Source organism: Nothobranchius furzeri, chromosome 10, assembly GCF_043380555.1.
Source record: "Nothobranchius furzeri strain GRZ-AD chromosome 10, NfurGRZ-RIMD1, whole genome shotgun sequence".
NCBI lineage: Eukaryota > Metazoa > Chordata > Actinopteri > Cyprinodontiformes > Nothobranchiidae > Nothobranchius > Nothobranchius furzeri.
In genome coordinates this window covers 27,005,127-27,025,316 of record NC_091750.1, presented here as the reverse complement: position 1 = coordinate 27,025,316, position 20,190 = coordinate 27,005,127, and the positions used below count along the sequence as shown (strand labels likewise).

Genomic DNA, 20,190 nt, shown 5'->3' with positions numbered 1-20,190 from the left:
GCCCTTTGTGGCCATAAAATTACATAATAAGAAGAAACTGATGGATCAGAATCCAGTCATTAAGAACAGGATGTTCACACTGATTGCATGATTTTTTTCTAGAATTAGAAGTTATTAAAAATATTTAGTTTTTGATAGATTTTTTGATAAACCATCTAATGTATTGGTAAGTGGATAGCATGCTCCAGAAAAGCATCTCCTACCACCTTTCAACCTGGTTAGGGTTAGTACCTTCAGGTCCCTGTGGACCACGCCCATCTGATGACAGTGAAGCACCGCCTCCAATATCTGCTGGATGCAGTGGCTGCAGAAAGGTCAGAGATCACAGGTAGAGCAGAGCAGCTTTAACTGTGTGTGTGTGTGTGTGTGTGTGTGTGTGTGTGTGTGTTTCTACCTGGCATCAGCTTCACTGTAATATTCTCTGGCTACGATATCTTCAAACAGCTCTCCGCCTGTGACTCTGAAACACAAAACATCAGCGTGAGTTGAAACAAATCAGTTTAGTAGAAAATAAACCAAACGTTCTAATCAGCACAAGAAACACTCACAGGTCAAAGATCAGGTAGTGATGAGCCTCCTCTGAGATGCTGTCATGGAGACGAACTGCAGCACAATATAATAATAATAATAATAATAATAATAATGCATTTAATGTATAGGCGCCTTTCAAAACCCAAGGTCACCTCACAAAACATGATAAAACTTACACACAAATAAGAATAAGATAATTTAAACAATAAAATTACAAAAAGTATGATATAAATTTCAGAGTAAAGAGTTTGTGGGCTAGAGGGTGTAAGCCAGGTTGAACAGGTGAGTTTTGAGTTTGGATTTGAATGAGAGGAGGAAGTGAGTTCCAGAGCCGAGAAGCAGAGCGACTGAAAGCTCGATTTCCAGCAGTGGTGAGACGAGCGGGAGGAACCACAAGGTGAATGGCAGAGGAAGACCTGAGGGAGCGAGATGGGACAGCAACATGGATGAGATCGGAGAGGTACGGAGGGGCGAGACAGTGGATACATTTGTAGGTGAGAAGCAGGATTTTGAATGAGATTCTGTGTTCAGTAGGCAGCCAGTGGAGACGCTGAAGAACAGGGCTGATGTGATCTCTATAGGGGGTACGAGTGATGATCCGTGCAGCAGCATTTTGGAGGAGTTGGAGCCGATGGAGGGATTTATGGGGGAGACCAAAAAGGAGAGAGTTACAGTAGTCAGTCCTAGAAGTGACTAGGCTGTGTACGAGGATGCTGTAGCATGAGGAGTGAGAGAGGGGCGGAGTCGGTTGATATTGCGTAAATGAAAGTAGGCTGAGCGAATGATGTTGTTGATGTGGGCTTTGAATGATAAAGTGCTGTCAAGGATGACTCCAAGACTCTTTACATGGGGGGAGGAAAGGATGGAGGAATTTTCGATGTTAATTGATATGCTGGGGGATATGTTCAGCGTGGAGGGCTTGCCTATGAGTAGAATTTCGGTTTTATTGCTGTTGAGTTTCAGGAAGTTTGAAGAGAACCATGATTTTATCTCAAGGAGACAGCTGGATAGGGAGACTGGAGGGAAGATAGCATCGGGTTGAGAGGAGATATAGATTTGAGTGTCATCTGCGTAGAAGTGGAAATTTATCTTGTATTTGCGAAAGATATGGCCAAGTGGAAGAACGTAGATGATAAATAAGAAAGGTCCAAGGACAGAGCCCTGGGGAACACCGGCAGAAACAGCAACAGGGTGAGAAGACAAGGATTTTAATTTAAATCGGCCAGTGAGATAGGAGGAGAACCAGGCGAGAGCAGTGTGACACCCAAATTCCACTACCTCCGCTCCGCTGCGCTCCGCTCCGACACGAACGCCGGAGCAAAATCGGTCCCGTTCTAGTCAATCAGAGCAATTCCACTACTGCGGCCGTGCTCCGGCAGTGCGGCGCCGTGCGGCGCCCTCTGTTCCGGCGTCCGGCAAAAATAGAATCGATCCTATTTTTGCCGGACGCCGGAGCACCTCCGCAGTAAATGGACAGAAATCACAACGGCCCAACAGGAAAAGGAGCAAGCACATCTTCCGTTTTTCACAATAAATCGCTAAACAAAAGGCGTTTTTTGTTTCATATGCACAGGTTTAACAACTTTTAACAACTATCAATGGCGGTTGAACTTTAAATGCACAAAAGTAAGCCATAAATACAGTTTCCACTATCAAAGTAGTCACACTTTGTTGATCCAAACTCTGCTGATCTCTCAACACAAATGATGGGCAGATTAAACAGCTCATTTCGATGCTTCTCCCGCACAACGGGTGTTTGGATCTAACTTCCGCGTTTATTGCTCGGACTGTATCGCAAGATCTCGAAAATCCCGCGCATGCTTGTTTGCCCCCCTCAGGTCTCCGCACCGGAGCGGAGCCGTTGTAGAGCGCATACCAGTAAAAATTGAGTTCGGAAGCGAGCGGCTGCGGAAGGCGGGGGCGGACCGGAGCGGAGCGGAGCGGAGCGGAGGTAGTGGAATTTGGGGGTTAGTGATACCAAGGCAAGCTAACCGGTTAAGAAGGGTTGAGTGAGAGATGGTGTCGAAAGCTGCACTAAGATCAAGAAGGATGAGTAGAGAAAGAAAACCGGAGTCAGCTGCCATGAGAAGGTCATTTGTGATTTTAACAAGAGCTGTTTCTGTGCTGTGTCGAGGGCGAAAACCAGACTGGAACTGTTCAAAAAGGTTGTTATGATTGAGGTGGGAGATGAGGGTCGGCTCCGGTAGTTTCAGGCAACTCACAAGCTCAAAACACCAAGGCTCAGGTCCGCTTGTCTCCTCCAAATAGACTTGGTCCCTTTCTTCTCGATTGTCTGTGTAAGGAGGGGGAGAAACGTCCTCCACTTCTGATAACTGCTTAGAGTGAAGGGAGCTAGCTTCGTCTCGTTACCCATCCGTCATCGTCACTGCCGTGGCTCCGCCCTCTCGGTCTGCCAGGCAACGCCTACTTATGATGCAATTTTCAAAATTGATACGTGGGTGGAGAAGGACTCTGAGGCCCTTTAAGTCTTTTTATAAACAGCATCATGTTTGGACATTGTCTCAGTTCATCACTCATTCTGTTCCACAGTTTCACACACACACACACACACACACACACACACGCACGCATGCACGCACGCACGCACACACACACACAGTTTTTAATGATGTTCGGACTCAAGCATGTTTAATGTTAACTCCCCTCTTAACTGATATCTCCCCTCCCTTTTATGAAAGAGCTTTAATATGTTGTCTGGAAGTAGTTTATTGTTTACTTCATACATCAGCTGTGCTGTTTGAAGCTGAACTATACCTGGTAACACAGATAATGATGATAATGCACATTTATAGGTGTTTCCCCAAACCTCCATACAGTAACTTCAATGTGTGGAAATCAGTGAACAGTATGGAGTGACTTTTAGTCCAGAATGTGTTTGTATCATTTGCAAATAAAATTAACTTTAATGTTTGTGACACCTTGCAGATGTCATTAATATAAAGAATGAACAGTTTTGGACCAAGCACTGACCCCTGGGGAACACCACAAACAATGTCCTAGCAGGATGAGTTGATTCCATCCAACTTCACAAACTGCTTCCTGTCGGTCAAATAATTCCTGATCCAGTCTAGTACCACCCCCCCGATTCCACAGCGTTCCAGTTTATTTAGTAGGATATTATGATTGATTGTGTAGAATGCTTTTTTAGATCAATGAATACTCCTACTGCACACTTTTTCTGATCTATAGCATTTGTAATGTCCTCTAGTGTTTCAATTAGTGCCAGTGGTGTTGAACAATTAGCTCTAAATCCATATTGACTGTTAGTAAGTAGTTTATGTTTTTCTAAACATTTATCTAGGTGGTAAGTGAACAGTTTTTCCAGTATCTTGGCAAATTGAGGAAGTAAGGAAACAGGTTTGTAGTTTGTGAAGTGATGCTTACCCCGTTTTATACAGTGGTATGACTTTCAAAATATAAGACTGACGGCAATCTATCTGAGTGTTTCATGGGACCTAGGCTTTGTCAGACAGCTGTTAATGCACCTGGCCAGGTGATATAGCTGCAGAAGCGGATTGCCTGGTATCTGAATCTGTTCTTTGCTTTTATTATATAACCCCCCCCCCCCCCCCCACACACACACACACACACACACACACTTAGAACACGTGGTGCACACATTAATTTCCATTGCTGCAATGTGTAGGAGTATTTCAAGAGAATACCTGATTACTTCTTTCTGAGTGCTTTTACACAGGTGTGTGTGTGTGTGTGTGTGTGTGTGTGTGTGTGTGTGTGTGTGTGTGTAGGTGGATGGATGGTTTTAATGTCTTCACCTATGGGCACTATTGCTTAGCAACACAGGCACACACAGTTATGTAACACTGCTGGTATCTGCGGAGCATCACCTGCCCACGCAGCTCTCTGATTGGATGCTCAACTCACTCACAGCCTGCTGATTGGCCCACTGAGTTCATGTGAGGTCATATTTGAACATTTAGCTGATCTTATTTCAGTCTGTATGTCTTCCGAAGATCCTAAACTGCTTTTTCTGCTTCAGCCTCAGGACTTTTATTGTGAAAATCTGACAGGTTAGGTTTGAACCACAGGCGTAGGACCATTACAGGTAGGGCCTAGGTCCATGACCCATAGGACATAGTTCTAGACCTCATGCCCTCAAATAAATACAATAAAGCAGAGAGATTTCTACTCCACCCCCTTTAGTGTGAATACCAAGTCCAAAATCCTGGTTCTGTGTTGGTACAGGTTTGGGTCAGAGCTCGGTGCAGACAGCTGGGGTTCAGCTGCACACCTTCAGATTTCTGTGTGGGAAGAACTGAACTAAAATACAGAACCTCATCATCCATGGACCTGGTGTTACTGGACCAAGTGTTACTGGACCAGGTTTTACTGGATCTACATTTTCTGGACCTGGTGTTACTGGACCAGGTTTTACTGGATCTGGATTTACTGGACCTGGTTTTACTGGAACTGTTACTGGACCAGGTTTTACTGGATTTGGATTTACTGGACCAGGTTTTACTGGATATTGTCTTCCTGGACCAAATTTACTGGATCTGGATTTACTGAACCTGGTGTTATTGGGCCAGGTTAAACTGGACCAGGTTTTACTGGATCTGGATTTACTGGACCAGGTTTTACTGGATCTGGATTTACTAGATCAGGTTTTTCTTGACCATGTTTTACTGGATCTGGTGTTACTGGACCAGGTTTTACTGGATCTGGATTTACTGGACCTGGTGTTACTAGACCAGGTTTAGAAAGTCTCTTCTTGTTTGCTCACGAGAACCATGGTGGTTAGGTTACTCACCGATATTGGGGTGCTTCAGTAGTCGACAAATTCGAGCTTCACGGTCCAACTTCTGATGATCTGTAACATACGCACGCACGCACACACACACACACACACACACACACACACACACACACACACACACACACACACGCACGCACGCACGCACGCACGCACACACACACACACACACATTGAGAAACCTGCTGTGGTTAGATTCTCTCTGATCCACGCTCTTTGTGTTTTCTAAAAACGGAAGGAATAAAAAGGGAATCTCAGGTGTGTAACCGCTCAGGTGTGTTAAACAGCTGCAAGGACACTCCGTTATATAACAGCGTTGAAGCGCTGCATACACAGAGACACACTCTGACAACTTTGCAGGCAATTGCTAGGCAACCAAAGGCCGTCTAAGAACCAGAATAGTGATAATTCCCAGAAAAGCATCCACAGCTCTACTGATTCTGTCAGTTTTCTGTGTGTGTGTGTGTGTGTGTGTGTGTGTGTGTGTGTGTGTGTGTGTGTGTGTGTGTGTGTGTGTGTGTGTGTGTGTGTGTGTGTGTGTGTGTGTGTGTGTGTGTGTGTGTGTGTGTGTGTGTGTGTGTGTGTGTGTGTGTGTGTGTGTGTGTGTGTGTGTGTGTGTGTGTGTGTGTGTGTGTGTGTGTGTGAACATGTGTTTGTCTTCCTCTATGAAAAATTGGTGGCTGGGGGGTTCTATTGCTGAAGCAGAAATGGATGGACAGAAAGATGGCTGGAAGGATGGATGAATGGATGGATGGGCAAAAGGGCAGATGGAAGGATGGATGACAGAAGGGTGTATGGATGGAAGGACAGAAGGATGGATGGATGGATGGATGACAGAAGGATGGATGGGCGGATGGATGGATGGATGAATGGATGGATGACAGAAGGATGGATGGATGAATGGATGGATGGACAGAAGGACGGATGGAAGGATGGATGACAGAAGGACGGGTGGAAGGATGGATGACAGAAGGACGGGTGGAAGGATGGATGACAGAAGGACGGGTGGAAGGATGGATGACAGAAGGACGGATGGATGGATGACAGAAGAATGGATGGACAGAAGGATGGCTAGAAGCATGGATGGATGAATGGATGGGCAAAAGGGCGGATGGAAGGATGGATGACAGAAGGGTGTATGGATGGAAGGACAGAAGGATAGATGGATGGATGACAGAAGGATGGATGGATGACAGAAGGACGGATGGATGACAGAAGAATGGATGACAGAAGGACGGATGGATGACAGAAGAATGGATGGACAGAAGGATGGATGGATGACAGAAGAATGGATGGAGCATGCACCAGCAGCTGTGACTCATGACACAAAGCTTAGCCTTGAGAGAGAACCTGATTGTTCTGCCACGGCTGCAGATTGGTCCAGTTTCATTTAAAGGACAAACTCGCGATCTCATTTCAAATGTTGAAGGATTGTTACCATAAAAGTGTGAAAGGTGCTGAAAGAAAGCACTTGTCTGATTTGGTTGTATCAAATGGTCACAATCCATGTGTTTTATTTAAAACCATTGACTTTGTTCCTAATGCTCAACACATAGATTGCATGGCACCATCACCTGCTGCTTGTGAAAACTTTCTGCACTCTTTTACAAAGAAAATCACTTCTATCAGGGCTCAGAGTTCCCCTGCTGCCCAACGACACTCAGGTTCTGTTCTCTGGTCTTCTCGTTTTGACAGCTTTGAACCCGTGACTCTGTCATCGCTCCAAGAGGTGGTTGAATAGTGTTGCTAGCACCACCACCACCATCGTTGGTGCCACCACGACAGGCACTGACGATCCTGCGACCACAGCTCTGGTCGGCCGCCTCAACAATGGAGGCATGGAACAGGGTCCATTCAGACTCAATGTCCCCCGCCTCCCCCGGAACATTTTGGAAGTTTTGTCGGAGGTGGGAATTGAAGCTCCTTCTGACAGGAGACTCTGCCAGACGTTCCCAGCAGACCCTTGCGATACGTTTGGGCCTGTCTGGTCTGACCGGCATCCTCCCCCACCATCGGAGCCAACTCACCACCAGGTAATGGTCAGTTGACAGCTCCGCCCCTCTCTTCACCCGAGTGTCCAAGACATGCGGCCGGCCGCAGATCAGAAGAAACAACAATAAAGTCGATCATCGAGCTGCGGCCTAAGGTATCCTGGTGCCAAGAGCACACATGGACACCTTTATGTCTGAACATGGAGTTCATTATGGACAATCCATGACTGGCAACAGAAGTCCAATAACAAAACAGTGCTCAAATTCAGATCAGGGGGGCCGTTTCTCCCAACCACACCTCTCCAGGTCTAACTGTTGTCGCCCACGTGAGCGTTAAAGTCCCCCAGCAGAACGAGGAAGTTACCGGAAGGACCTCTCTCCAGCACCTCCTCCAAGGTCTCCCAAAAGGGTGGGTAGTCTGAACTGTAGTTTGGTACATAAACACAGACCACAGTCAGAACCCATCCCCCCACACGTAGGTGGAGGGAGGCTACCCCTTCATTCACTGGGGTAAGTCCCAACGTACAGGCACCAAGATGGGGGTAACTAGTATGCCCACCCCTGCTCGGCGCCTCTCAGTGGGAGCAACTCCAGAGAGATAGAAAGCCCAACCCCTCTCAAGGAAACTGGTTCCAGAGCCAGAGCCATGCGTTGAGGTGAGTCCGACTAAATCTAGTCGGAACCTCTCAACCTCACACACCAACTCAGGCTCCTTCCCCACCAGAGAGGTGACATTCCATGTGCCAAGAGCCAGCTTCTGCAGCCGAGGATCAGACCGCCAACGTCCCCGTCCTCGACTACCACCCGTCACACACTGCACCTGACCCCTTTGGCCCCTCCGACGAGTGGTGAGCCCATGGGAAGGGGGACCCACGTTTCCTCTTCGGGCTGTGCCCGGCCGGGCTCCATGGGATGAAAGCCCGGCCACCAGGTGCTCGCCAACATGCCACACCTCCAGGCCCGGCTCCGGGGGGTGGGGGGTGGGGGGGGGAGCCCATGTCCAGGCGAGGAAACACGGTTTCCATTTATATTATTCATCATTATTCATCATAAGAGGTCTTTGGGCTGCTCTTTGTCTGATCCCTCACCTAGGACCTGTTTGCCATGGGTGACCCTACCAGAGGCAGAAAGCCTCAGACAGCCTTAGCTTCTAGGATCATTGGGACACTCAAACCCCTTCACCATGGTTAGGTGGCAGCCCAGGGAGAGGCTTATAAACTTATCATGTACAAAAGGGGAATTTCCAGAAGGCTTCAAAAAAGGTGTCATAACTCCAATTCTGACATCCGGCCACTCTGACCACATCAGTAACAACAGACCAATCACTTTTTTACCAGTCACATCCAAAGATATGGAAAAAATCCTCAGCAGAGCAGCTAATCGGTTTCCTGGATAAAAATCAGCTACTGCATCCAGAACAGTTTGGGTTTTTCTCAGGTTACTCATCTAAACTGGCTACCACCTTTCTCACCGAAAACATTAAACATTCTTTAGACAGTGCTAATGTAGTTGGAGCAGTTTTCTCAGATCTGAAAAAGCCTTTGACACAGTAAATCGTGAGAGGCTCCTACATAAACTCAGCAAATGAAATGTTCTCAGTTATTAACTGGTTCAGATCATATCTAAAACACAGAGAACAGAGTGTCAAAGTTAATGGAATTAAATCAAGCGTTAAAAACTGTACAATAGGAGTTCCACAAGGTTCCATCCTAGGTCCATTACTGTTGTGTCTATACATGAATGACTCACCCAACAGTTGTAAAGGTGTCCAATGCCAAATGTATGCTGATGATGCCATCATCTATGTAACATCAAAGACTCCGCAGCAGGCTGTAAAGTTACTGAATCCAATCCAATTTTATTTATACAGCGCATTCAACAAGGCATTACTACCTAACAAGGTGCTGTACACTAAAAATGTTAGTTAATTAAACCGGCGTTATACAGTATATCATGTTGAACACAGATAAAAGATAAAAATGAAATACAACAAAATTCCCAAAAACTAACAGCTAAAAATCAATAAAACACAGGGAGAATAAAAAATTAGGAAAACATTTTAAAAAGAACCTCAATAATACGAAGTTGATATTGTGAATTCCATTTTTAAACAATGTAGTTGTGAGGTTCATAATTATGTGGTATACGCTAGGTTGAAATAGTGAGTTTTCAAGCGTGATTTAAAAATGCTAGCTGTTGGTGCTTGCCTCACTAGCAGTGAGGTGGTGGGGGTGTCTCACTGGGTAAAGAATAACCTTTTGACCCTGAACTACAGCAAAACCGTCTCCAGTTTCTGACAACTTCACCGTCTTCATTGACCACAAAGAAATCCAACAAGTGGATGTTTAAACATCTGGGTGTTGTTTTGGATTCTCATCCTAAATTTGAGTCCCACATCAGAAAAGTGTCCAGAACCATTAGGACCAAGCTCAGCTGTGTTCACCTGATAAGGCCAAATTTACCTGTGAAAGCTGTCCAACTTTACCCACATGCCACAATCCTGTCTCACCTGTCTCCTGTCTTACCTCTCTTACAGTGTAACTGTTTGGATCCAAGCAACCCAGACTGCTGTAAAACAAGCCCTACAAGCCCTGGACCAAAAACCAAAGAAGTGACACCACTGTAAAATACAATCTCCTAAGTTTCCATAACTTTATAAACTTCTGTGATAAAACTGACATTCAAATGTCTAAAAGGCTTTGTTCCAGAGCTGGTGAGCAGACTGATGATAAAAGCCAGCAGCACAGGAGCTACAACCAGAGTGGCCAACGATGACTGCAAATACTAACTTCATTTGGTCAATCCTTGTTCTCATTTACACAATCTCAGATGTGGAACCGTCTACCATCAGCAATAAAGCTGTTAACACATTTTACAACGTTTAACTCGCAGATGAAAAAATGGCTGAAACCAAAACAAACCTGTGAACACGGATGTTTCTTATCTGCTAAACTAATGTATATACATGGATTTGGTGTGTGTGTGTGTGTGTGTGTGTGTGTGTGTGTGTGTGTGTGTGTGTGTGTGTGTGTGTGTGTGTGTGTGTGTGTGTGTGTGTGTGTGTGTGTGGTGATAAATGCTATAAATGCTGTTATCTGATTGCCTCTAAAACTCAAGGGTTGCAAATTAGCCTCTGTCTACAAAACCACGGCTGCATCATCCTCACATTTAACACAGTCTTTGTTCAATATCCCCAAACTAAACTAAACTAAACTAAACTAAAACTAAACTAAACTAAACTAAACTAAACTAAACTAAACTAAAACTAAACTAAACTAAACTAATCTAAAACTAAACTAAACTAAACTAAACTAAACTAATCTAAAACTAAACTAAACTAAACTAAACTAAACTAAAACTAAACTAAACTAAACTAATCTAAAACTAAACTAAACTAAACTAAACTAAAACTAAACTAAACTAAACTAATCTAAAACTAAACTAAACTAAACTAAACTAAACTAAACTAAAACTAAACTAAACTAAACTAATCTAAAACTAAACTAAACTAAACTAAAACTAAACTAAACTAAACTAAACTAAACTAAAACTAAACTAAACTAAACTAAACTAAACTAAACTAAAACTAAACTAAACTAAACTAAACTAAACTAAACAACAAGGGAGGAACAAGGACGTTTGATCACATCACCCCTGTTCTGGACTTGTTGCACTGGCTACCTGAGCCTTTTAGGATTTGTTTTAAAATGATTTTCTTTTCTTTTAAATTGCTTGATGTCCTTGCCCCGCCTTACCTTTGCGAGCTGCTTCACCCACACACCCCCTCACATTCACTCAGGTCAGCTGACCAGCTGCTGCTGACTGTCCACAAGACAACGCATAAGCTTAGAGGAGATGGTTATTTTGCTGAAGCAGCTCCATGGCAGACAGGCCTCTTCACTGTCTGATCTGAAATCACTGCTTAAACCCACCTCTACTCTCGTGCATTATATCAGGTGTGTGTTGAACAGGTGTGTGTTATATCAGGTGTGTGATGAGGAGACATGTGTTATATCAGGTGTGTGTTGAACAGGTGTGTGTTATATCAGGTGTGTGATGAGGAGACATGTGTTATATCAGGTGTGTGTTGAACAGGTGTGTGTTATATCAGGTGTGTGATGAGGAGACATGTGTTATATCAGGTGTGTGTTGAACAGGTGTGTGTTATATCAGGTGTGTGATGAGGAGACATGTGTTATATCAGGTGTGTGTTGAACAGGTGTGTGTTATATCAGGTGTGTGTTGAACGGGTGTGTGTTATATCAGGTGTGTGATGAGGAGACATGTGTTATATCAGGTGTGTGTTGAACAGGTGTGTGTTATATCAGGTGTGTGTTGAACAGGTGTGTGTTATATCAGGTGAGTGACGAGGAGACATGTGTTATATCAGGTGTGTGTTATATCAGGTGTGTGTTATATCAGGTGTGTGTTGAACAGGTGTGTGTTATATCAGGTGAGTGTTGAACAGGTGTGTTATATCAGGTCTGTGTTAAACAGGTGTGTGTTATATCAGGTGTGTGTTGAACAGGTGTGTGTTATCAGGTGTGTGTTGAACAGATGTGTTATATCAGGTCTGTGTTAAACAGGTGTGTGTTATATCAGGTGTGTGTTGAACAGGTGTGTCATATCAGGTCTGTGTTAAACAGGTGTGTGTTATATCAGGTGTGTGTTGAACAGGTGTGTGTGTTATATCAGGTGTTTGTTGAACAGATGTGTTATATCAGGTCTGTGTTAAACAGGTGTGTGTTATATCAGGGGTGTGTTAAACAGGTGTGTGTTATATCAGGTCTGTGTTAAACAGGTGTGTGTTATATCAGGTCTGTGTTAAACAGGTGTGTGTTATATCAGGTGTGTGTTGAACGGGTGTGTGTTATATCAGGGGTGTGATGAGGAGACATGTGTTATAGCAGGTATGTGTTGAACAGGTGTGCATTATATCAGGTGTATGTTGAACAGGTGTGTGGTATATCAGGTGTATGTTGAATGGGTGTGTGTTATAGCAGGTTCGGTTTGAACAGATGTGTTATATCAGGTGTGTGTTGATGAAATGCGTTATAGCAGGCATGTGTTGAACAGGTGTGTGTTATATCAGGTGTGTGTTGAACGGGTGTGTGTTATATCAGGGGTGTGATGGGTAGACATGTGTTATAGCAGGTTCGGTTTAAACAGATGTGTTATATCAGGCATGTGTTGAACAGGTGTGTGTTATATCAGGTGTGTGTTGATGAAATGCGTTATAGCAGGCATGTGTTGAACAGGTGTGTGTTGTAGCAGGTGTGTTTGAACAGAACAGTGTTATAGCAGGTAGGCATGTGCTGTTGCAGACACCTGGGTGTGATCTTAGTTTTCTCACCTCTGGCAGACAGTTTTTTGGTGTTAATGATTTTGGCTGCAAACTCCTGACCCAGTAGAACCTTAACACAGCGCCGCACCACCGAAAACGCTCCCCTGGAAACAAAGCAGAAGGAACCAATCAGCAGACACATCAAGATGAAGAGAGTAAGCTGTATGGAGCCACCTCCGATCGGCTCATGGGTCCCTGAACAGGGCTGTGAAGGTTTATTTCTGGTCCGCTTTGCCTTACGCCCTGAATCACACATATGCTGTACTTCAGTTTAAATGATAAGTAATTATGTGTGTTTTGAGTATGTCTGTCACGTGCTTTTAGATTTATCAGCTTGTAAAACAGGTCATTCAAGGCAGACATGTCATCTGTGTCACAGCAGGATCTCCTCTCCCCCGGTGTAGCTGTTACTGACACCATAGCCAGGTTCATGGTGGGTTTCTCCACCTTTAATGATCCTTCTGTCGTCCTGGGAGAAGGGTGTAAAGCTAAACTAAGCTCCTTGTCTCTGTGTCTGGTTTAAAACTGTTAATTTGGTGAGACGAACAGTTTGGAGTCATCTACATCTCATCATCCAAAACCTAAAATATGTTTTGCCGCCTGTTGAAAATCAGCACTTTGTTGGCTTTAAATGCCTTTAAAGTTCACAAACATCACAAGTTAAATCCATGTCACGTATCTAACGAGATCAGAAAATGGCATTTATCTGCTCAGACTCCCGTTCACCTGTTCTTTTTTTTTTTTTTTTTTTTTTTACAGTGTCCTGTCTGGCTGTGAAGTAAACAGAATTGATGTCTGAATGCTGGTAACAAGATTTACTCTCAGGTGGAGCATCAAAGCGTCTGCTTTTAATGTCACGCCTGATACTTAAAACTTTATTGTTATTGTTGTTGAATGCTTTGTAATTCCGACCAGACACGGAGACAGAGGTGAAAGAGAAAGGAAAAGAAAAGGTGGGGAGAGGGGGGGGTTCCACAAAAATAAACAATGAACAAGAATCTGCTTCTAAACCTGCAGAAAAAGACAAAAAAAAAGCAAAAGGATAAAAAAAGGGACACAACAACAATACAACAAGATCTAGCTATCACTGCGTCAACTTGATGAAAATATATAATCAACATTGTTTAACTGAAGAATCACGATAATAAATCACAGTGCACTGAGTGCCCACCATAGTCTTAAGACCTGTGTTGAACGTGCCCAAGCCCATACTGATGAGAGCACCATGAGAGCACCTGTGTGTGTACACGCGCTTGTTTATTTAAGGTTTCTCTATAGGAGCGTCCAACAGAGAGTGTGAGGGACCACAGATCCGCCCCCCAAAGATGCGCAGGAGACGGGGGGAGCTCCAAGTCCCAGAGATCCAGGCGCAGCCCCAGAACACAGGAACCCGAAGGAGACTGCAACCGGAAAGGCCCCCGCCCCCCTCGAGAGACACAAAGGATCGCCCCGGGGGGCCACAACCAGCAGCCGGCAGAGCCCCAGGAGATATCAGCGGCAAGCCCACAGGCCCGCCCGCAGCCTCCCACCCTGGAACCCAGCGACCCGGGACCCAGGGGCGACCACCCCCGCCTGGGACCCAGCAGAGCCCAGGGACCCAGACCCCACCAGGCAGCCACCGGGATCTATCAGGCAGATGCCAAAATCTTAAACCCCCAGACCCGGTTGCCACGAACACTCAGGCAGACCAAGGTACAACCCCTCACACCAGGTGTGGCAGGGGGAGGGGGGACGAAGATCTATATCATCAAAAGAAGTTCCAGGAGAGGGGAGGAGTCAAAGGCCACACCTAACATTTACAGTCATACACAAACACAGTCACACACTCCCTCCCTCATGCTCACACATGCACATACAACCCAAGACTTACAAAAATGCACGCCGGACACCCACTCATGCTCCCCATACACACCCTATTAACTCTGGTCCCGGTACTGCTGCACATGGGGTACAACCATCACCGGTAACCAGAGTTTGACCCTTTCTGCTGGGGTGCTGATGAGCAAGCTCCCCCGCCCATTGCTGAGCACAGCAACCCACCACCCCAGACCCCAACCAGACGGCCAGATCTCCCCTCTAGCCTCCCGCCCCAGGAAGCCTAGCAACAACAGAGGTGGCTAAGACCCCTAGTCTTCCTCCGCCTGCTCCAATGTAGTGTTGTGTGATCATGAGGTGTATTCCATGGCTGTGGTGAGTGGGCAGCGCGGGCATCATCCGGCCTATGCCAGCGGATGCCACCGCACCACCCCACTTACACCCTCAGCCATCAGTGTCTAAGTACGGTTTAAAATTGGAAGTGGGCACCGGCACCCGGGAGGAGGCTGAGATATCCCCCTGCCAAATGCTGTTGAATGTGCTCACTCCCAAGGCCCTAAGTGTGTGTTTGTGTGGAATGTCGTCGGTGGAAGTGTATAAGGTGCAAATAAAATTGGGGGGCAGGTTGTCACAGGAATGCGGAAATGGGGTCCATACCCGCACTCCCTGACTTGCCCACCCCCCAAGGTCCTATGTGTATGTTTGTGTGATGATGTGAGGGAGCAGGAACCTGATGGGTGTGGCTCCCGATTACAGCCTATTTTTGATGACACACCAGATGCATTCTGGGAAACTGAGTTTTGGAGTTAGGGTTAGGTGACAGGATCACACCTCTTCACCCTTTCTGGACTAGACCAGAAAACAAGACCCAATCTCAACAGAACCCCCTTCGGTAGATGGAAACCTCCGTCTGACCTCATCAGCCTCTCACACAGTTCTGGTTCTGAATTAGTTCTGGCCCACTCTTCTTTACGTTGTATGTTTGCAGATATTCAGCTCTCTAAAGGTCCCACCACAGCTTTCCAGTCAGGTTCTGGTCTGGATTCATAATTCAGTTTGGTCCAAGTGTCAGACAGAAGGTCTCACATCAGACTCTAAAGGACTCTGGTCTCCAGAGGACTTCTTGGTAAACTTGGCATGACCTGCCCTACCCCACAATACTACAGCTGGAATCAGCTGTGGATGCTGCAGTGCACTCTGGGTAAACACCTCCATTTTGGTCTCATCTACCCCTTTGACCGCAGGAAGCAGTGTTAATTATATCCATCCATATTTGGCCACTTATCCGGGGTCAAGTCATGGAGGCAGCAGCCTAAGTCGAGAGGCCCAGTCTACCCTCTCCCCAGCCACTTGGGCCAGCTCCTCCGGGGAATCCCAAGGCGTTCTCTGGCCAGCTGAGAGTCAAAGTCCCTCCAGCGTGTCCTGGGTCTACCTTTAGATCTCCTCCTGGTTGGACGTGCCCAGAAAACTTCACCAGGGAGGCGTCCAGGAGGCATCCTGACCATATGCCCGAGCCACCTCAACTGGTTTCTCTTGATGTGGAGGAGCAGCGGGTCTACTCCGAGCCCCTCCTGAGAAGCGAAACGTCGAGCTGCTTTCAGTCAAACCCCTTTGGATTACCAAGAGCTGGATAACTAAGAACCTTCACCAGCATATAAGCTGAGTAGAAACATGAACTGTAGAAAGAAGAGTGAACAAGGCCACAGCTCTGCTGCTGACATGGAGGACTAGATCTTCTCCCTCCAGTTGATACAATGGATCAGGAACTGGGGCTACTGGTTTCTCTGGGGGAAGGCTGAGTTTCAGCTGAAAGTGTTTCTGATGAAAGCTGCATTCTGCCACCCACCATCACATTATGTAAGAGACCTGGCATTAAGTGTGTTACTCTGAGTGTGTGTGTGTGTGTGTGTGTGTGTGTGTGTGTGTGTGTGTGTGTGTGTGTGTGTGTGTGTGTGTGTGTGTGTGTGTGTGTGTGTGTGTGTGTGTGTGTGTGTGTGTGTGTGTGTGTGTGAGAGAGAGAGAGAGAGAGAGAGGAAGTGGGTGGATGGTGAGTGGGACGGGTCAGAAAGGTGCTTCTCTCCAGCGTTGCGTTTATCCAGCTGTTCTTTCTGATAGCAGCTAATCAATTATCTATAAATGTTCAAATCTTTCAGCTTAATATTGGCACTCATCACATCATTCAGTCTTCATGTTACCATGGTAACGGTCTGCTCATCAACTTACTGAGATCTTCACGTCAAACAAGTTTTTCACACTAAAAGAGCAGAATGCTCAGTTGATCCTAACGCACACGCGCGCGCGCACACACACACACACCAGTGACGAGAAACCCATTTTACTGAATGATAAATAATAATATTTAACATAAATACAAATCAAATAAAAACACTTATGTAACAAATCAAAGTGATGACGATGATGAAGGTGAAACTTACTTCCCCAATTCCTCGTACAGCTGATACTCATCAGAGAATCGTGTGCTGATGACCGTTGCCATGGTGACCTGGCAGGGTGAGGGTCAGGGGACTTCCTGTTGTCTTCCTTTGATGATGATGATGTTAGGAAATGAGTTAGACACGCCTGTCTGTTTGAAGAGGTGGAGGAGAATAGCTCGGCTCCTGATGTAGGAGGATGAGGAGGATGAAGGGTGAGAGCAGCAGGGAAGAGTGTTGCCTCTGTGTCTCTGAGACGATCTGCAACTCAGGAACTGAAACAGCATAGCTTTGAGAGACTTAGTCCATCCACCCACACCTCCTTCAGCCAATCACAGGACAGGAAACACACAGCCTCACCATGGCAACTACATCCTCCAACTGAGCTCCAGCAAGAGTGCTTCATATAGGAACCAGAGCCAGTACCAAGGCCAGTACCAGAACTGTACTGGGGTTGAGCAGCTGGCTCAGTCACATCCAGGATTTTAGGAGGTCCCGGGAGACCCTGTGTCTCTTTTCTTTTCTGTTGGTTTCCTTTTCCTGATCCTCTTCCTCTTCCTCTTCCCTTCACCACCAAAGCTGGGTTAAAAACATGTCCCCTACACTGTGTCCCCTACATGTCTGTGTCCCCTACATGTCTGCTGTGTCACTGCATGTCTGCTGTGTCACTACATGTCTGTGTCCCCAACATAACTGTGTCCCCTACATGTCTGTGTCCCTACATATCTGTGTCCCCAACATAACTGTGTCCCCTACATGTCTGCTGTGTCCCTGCATATCTGTGTCCCCAACATAACTGTGTCCCCTACATGTCTGCTGTGTCCCTACATATCTGTGTTCCCAACATGTCTGTGTCCCTACATGTCTGTGTCCCTACATGTCTGCTGTGTCCCTTACATGTCTGTGTCCCCTACATGTCTGTGTCCCTACATGTCTGTGTCCCTACATGTCTGCTGTGTCCCTACATATCTGTGTTCCCAACATGTCTGTGTTCCCAACATGTCTGCTGTGTCCCTACATATCTGTGTTCCCAACATGTCTGTGTCCCTACATGTCTGTGTCCCTACATGTCTGCTGTGTCCCTTACATGTCTGTGTCCCCTACATGTCTGCTGTGTCCCTACATGTCTGTGTCCCCTACATGTCTGCTGTGTCCCTACATGTCTGTGTCCCCTACATGTCTGCTGTGTCACTACATGTCTGTGTCCCCTACATGTCTGCTGTGTCACTACATAACTGTGTCCCCTACATGTCTGTGTCCCTACATCTCTGTGTCCCTACATCTCTGTGTCCTCTACATGTCTGTGTCCCCTACATGTCTGTGTCCCCTACATGTCTGCTGTGTCACTACATAACTGTGTCCCCTACATGTCTGTGTCCCTACATGTCTGTTGTGTCCCTACATGTCTGTGTCCTCTACATGTCTGTGTCCCCTACATGTCTGTGTCCCCTACATGTCTGCTGTGTCACTACATAACTGTGTCCCCTACATGTCTGTGTCCCTACATCTCTGTGTCCCTACATCTCTGTGTCCTCTACATGTCTGTGTCCCCTACATGTCTGTGTCCCCTACATGTCTGCTGTGTCACTACATAACTGTGTCCCCTACATGTCTGTGTCCCTACATGTCTGTTGTGTCCCTACATGTCTGTTTCCTCTACATGTCTGTGTCCCCTACATGTCTGTGTCCCTACATGTCTGTGTCACTACATGTCTGTGTCCCTACATGTCTGTGTCCCTACATGTCTGTGTCCCCTACATGTCTGTGTCCCTACATCTCTGTGTCCCCTGCATGTCTGTGTCCCCTACATGTCTGCTGTGTCACTACATAACTGTGTCCCCTACATGTCTGTGTCCCTACATCTCTGTGTCCCTACATCTCTGTGTCCTCTACATGTCTGTGTCCCCTACATGTCTGTGTCCCCTACATGTCTGCTGTGTCACTACATAACTGTGTCCCCTACATGTCTGTGTGCCTACATCTCTGTGTCCCTACATCTCTGTGTCCCCTACATGTCTGCTGTGTCACTACATAACTGTGTCCCCTACATGTCTGTGTCCCTACATGTCTGTTGTGTCCCTACATGTCTGTGTCCTCTACATGTCTGTGTCCCTACATTTCTGCTGTGTCACTACATAACTGTGTCCCCTACATGTCTGTGTCCCTACATGCCTGCTGTGTCCCCTACATGTCTGCTGTGTCCCCTACATGTCTGCTGTGTCCCCTACATGTCTGTGTCCCTACATGTCTGTTGTGTCCCCTACATGTCTGTGTTCCCAACATGTCTGTGTCCCTACATCTCTGTGTCCCCTACATGTCTGTGTCCCCTACATTTCTGCTGTGTCACTACATAACTGTGTCCCCTACATGTCTGTGTCCCCTACATGTCTGTGTCCCTACATGTCTGCTGTGTCACTACATAACTGTGTCCCCTACATGTCTGTGTCCCTACATGTCTGTTGTGTCCCCTACATGTCTGTGTCCCTACATGTCTGTGTCCCCTACATTTCTGCTGTGTCACTACATAACTGTGTCCCTACATGTCTGTGTCCCCTACATTTCTGCTGTGTCACTACATAATTGGGTCCCTACATGTCTGTGTCCCCTACATTTCTGCTGTGTCACTACATAACTGTGTCCCCTACATGTCTGTGTCACTACATGTCTGTGTCCCCTACATGTCTGTGTCCCTACATGTCTGTGTCCCTACATGTCTGTGTCCCCTACATGTCTGCTGTGACACTACATAACTGTGTCCCCTACATTTCTGCTGTGTCACTACATAACTGTGTCCCCTACATGTCTGCTGAGTCCCTACATGTCTGTGTCCCCTACATGTCTGCTGTGTCAGTACACGTCTGTGTCCCTACATGTCTGTGTCCCCTACATGTCTGTTGTGTCCCTACATGTCTGCTGTGACACTACACAACTGTGTCCCCTACATGTCTGTTGTGCCCCTACATAACTGTGTCCCCTACATGTCTGTGTCCCTATATGTGTCCTTACATCTGTGTCCCCTACATGTCTGTGTCCCCTACATGTCTGCTGTGTCACTACATAACTGTGTCCCCTACATGTCTGTTGTGTCCCTACATAACTGTGTCCCCTACATGTCTGTGTCCCTATATGTGTCCCTACATCTGTGTCCCCTACATGTCTGTGTCCCCTACATGTCTGCTGTGTCACTACATAACTGTGTCCCCTACATGTCTGTTGTGTCCCTACATAACTGTTTCCCCTACATGTCTGTGTCCCTATATGTGTCCCTACATCTGTGTCCCC

General features: G+C 46.3%; 1 protein-coding gene across 1 annotated transcript in view; it reads right to left on the bottom strand.

The window, feature by feature from the left end:
* camk2a (calcium/calmodulin-dependent protein kinase II alpha) overlaps positions 1-17,214 on the bottom strand; it is a 56,308-nt gene extending 39,094 nt beyond the window's left edge. Inside the window, exons 1-6 of the mRNA XM_054730998.2 lie at positions 16,912-17,214; positions 12,671-12,765; positions 5,324-5,383; positions 549-603; positions 395-460; positions 232-304 (exon numbers count right to left, since the gene is read on the bottom strand). Coding sequence (XP_054586973.1) covers positions 232-304; positions 395-460; positions 549-603; positions 5,324-5,383; positions 12,671-12,765; positions 16,912-16,973 — 411 coding nt within the window. The 5' untranslated portion in view covers positions 16,974-17,214. The remainder of the gene's footprint in view (positions 1-231; positions 305-394; positions 461-548; positions 604-5,323; positions 5,384-12,670; positions 12,766-16,911) is intronic.
* Between the last annotated feature and the right edge of the window lie 2,976 nt (positions 17,215-20,190).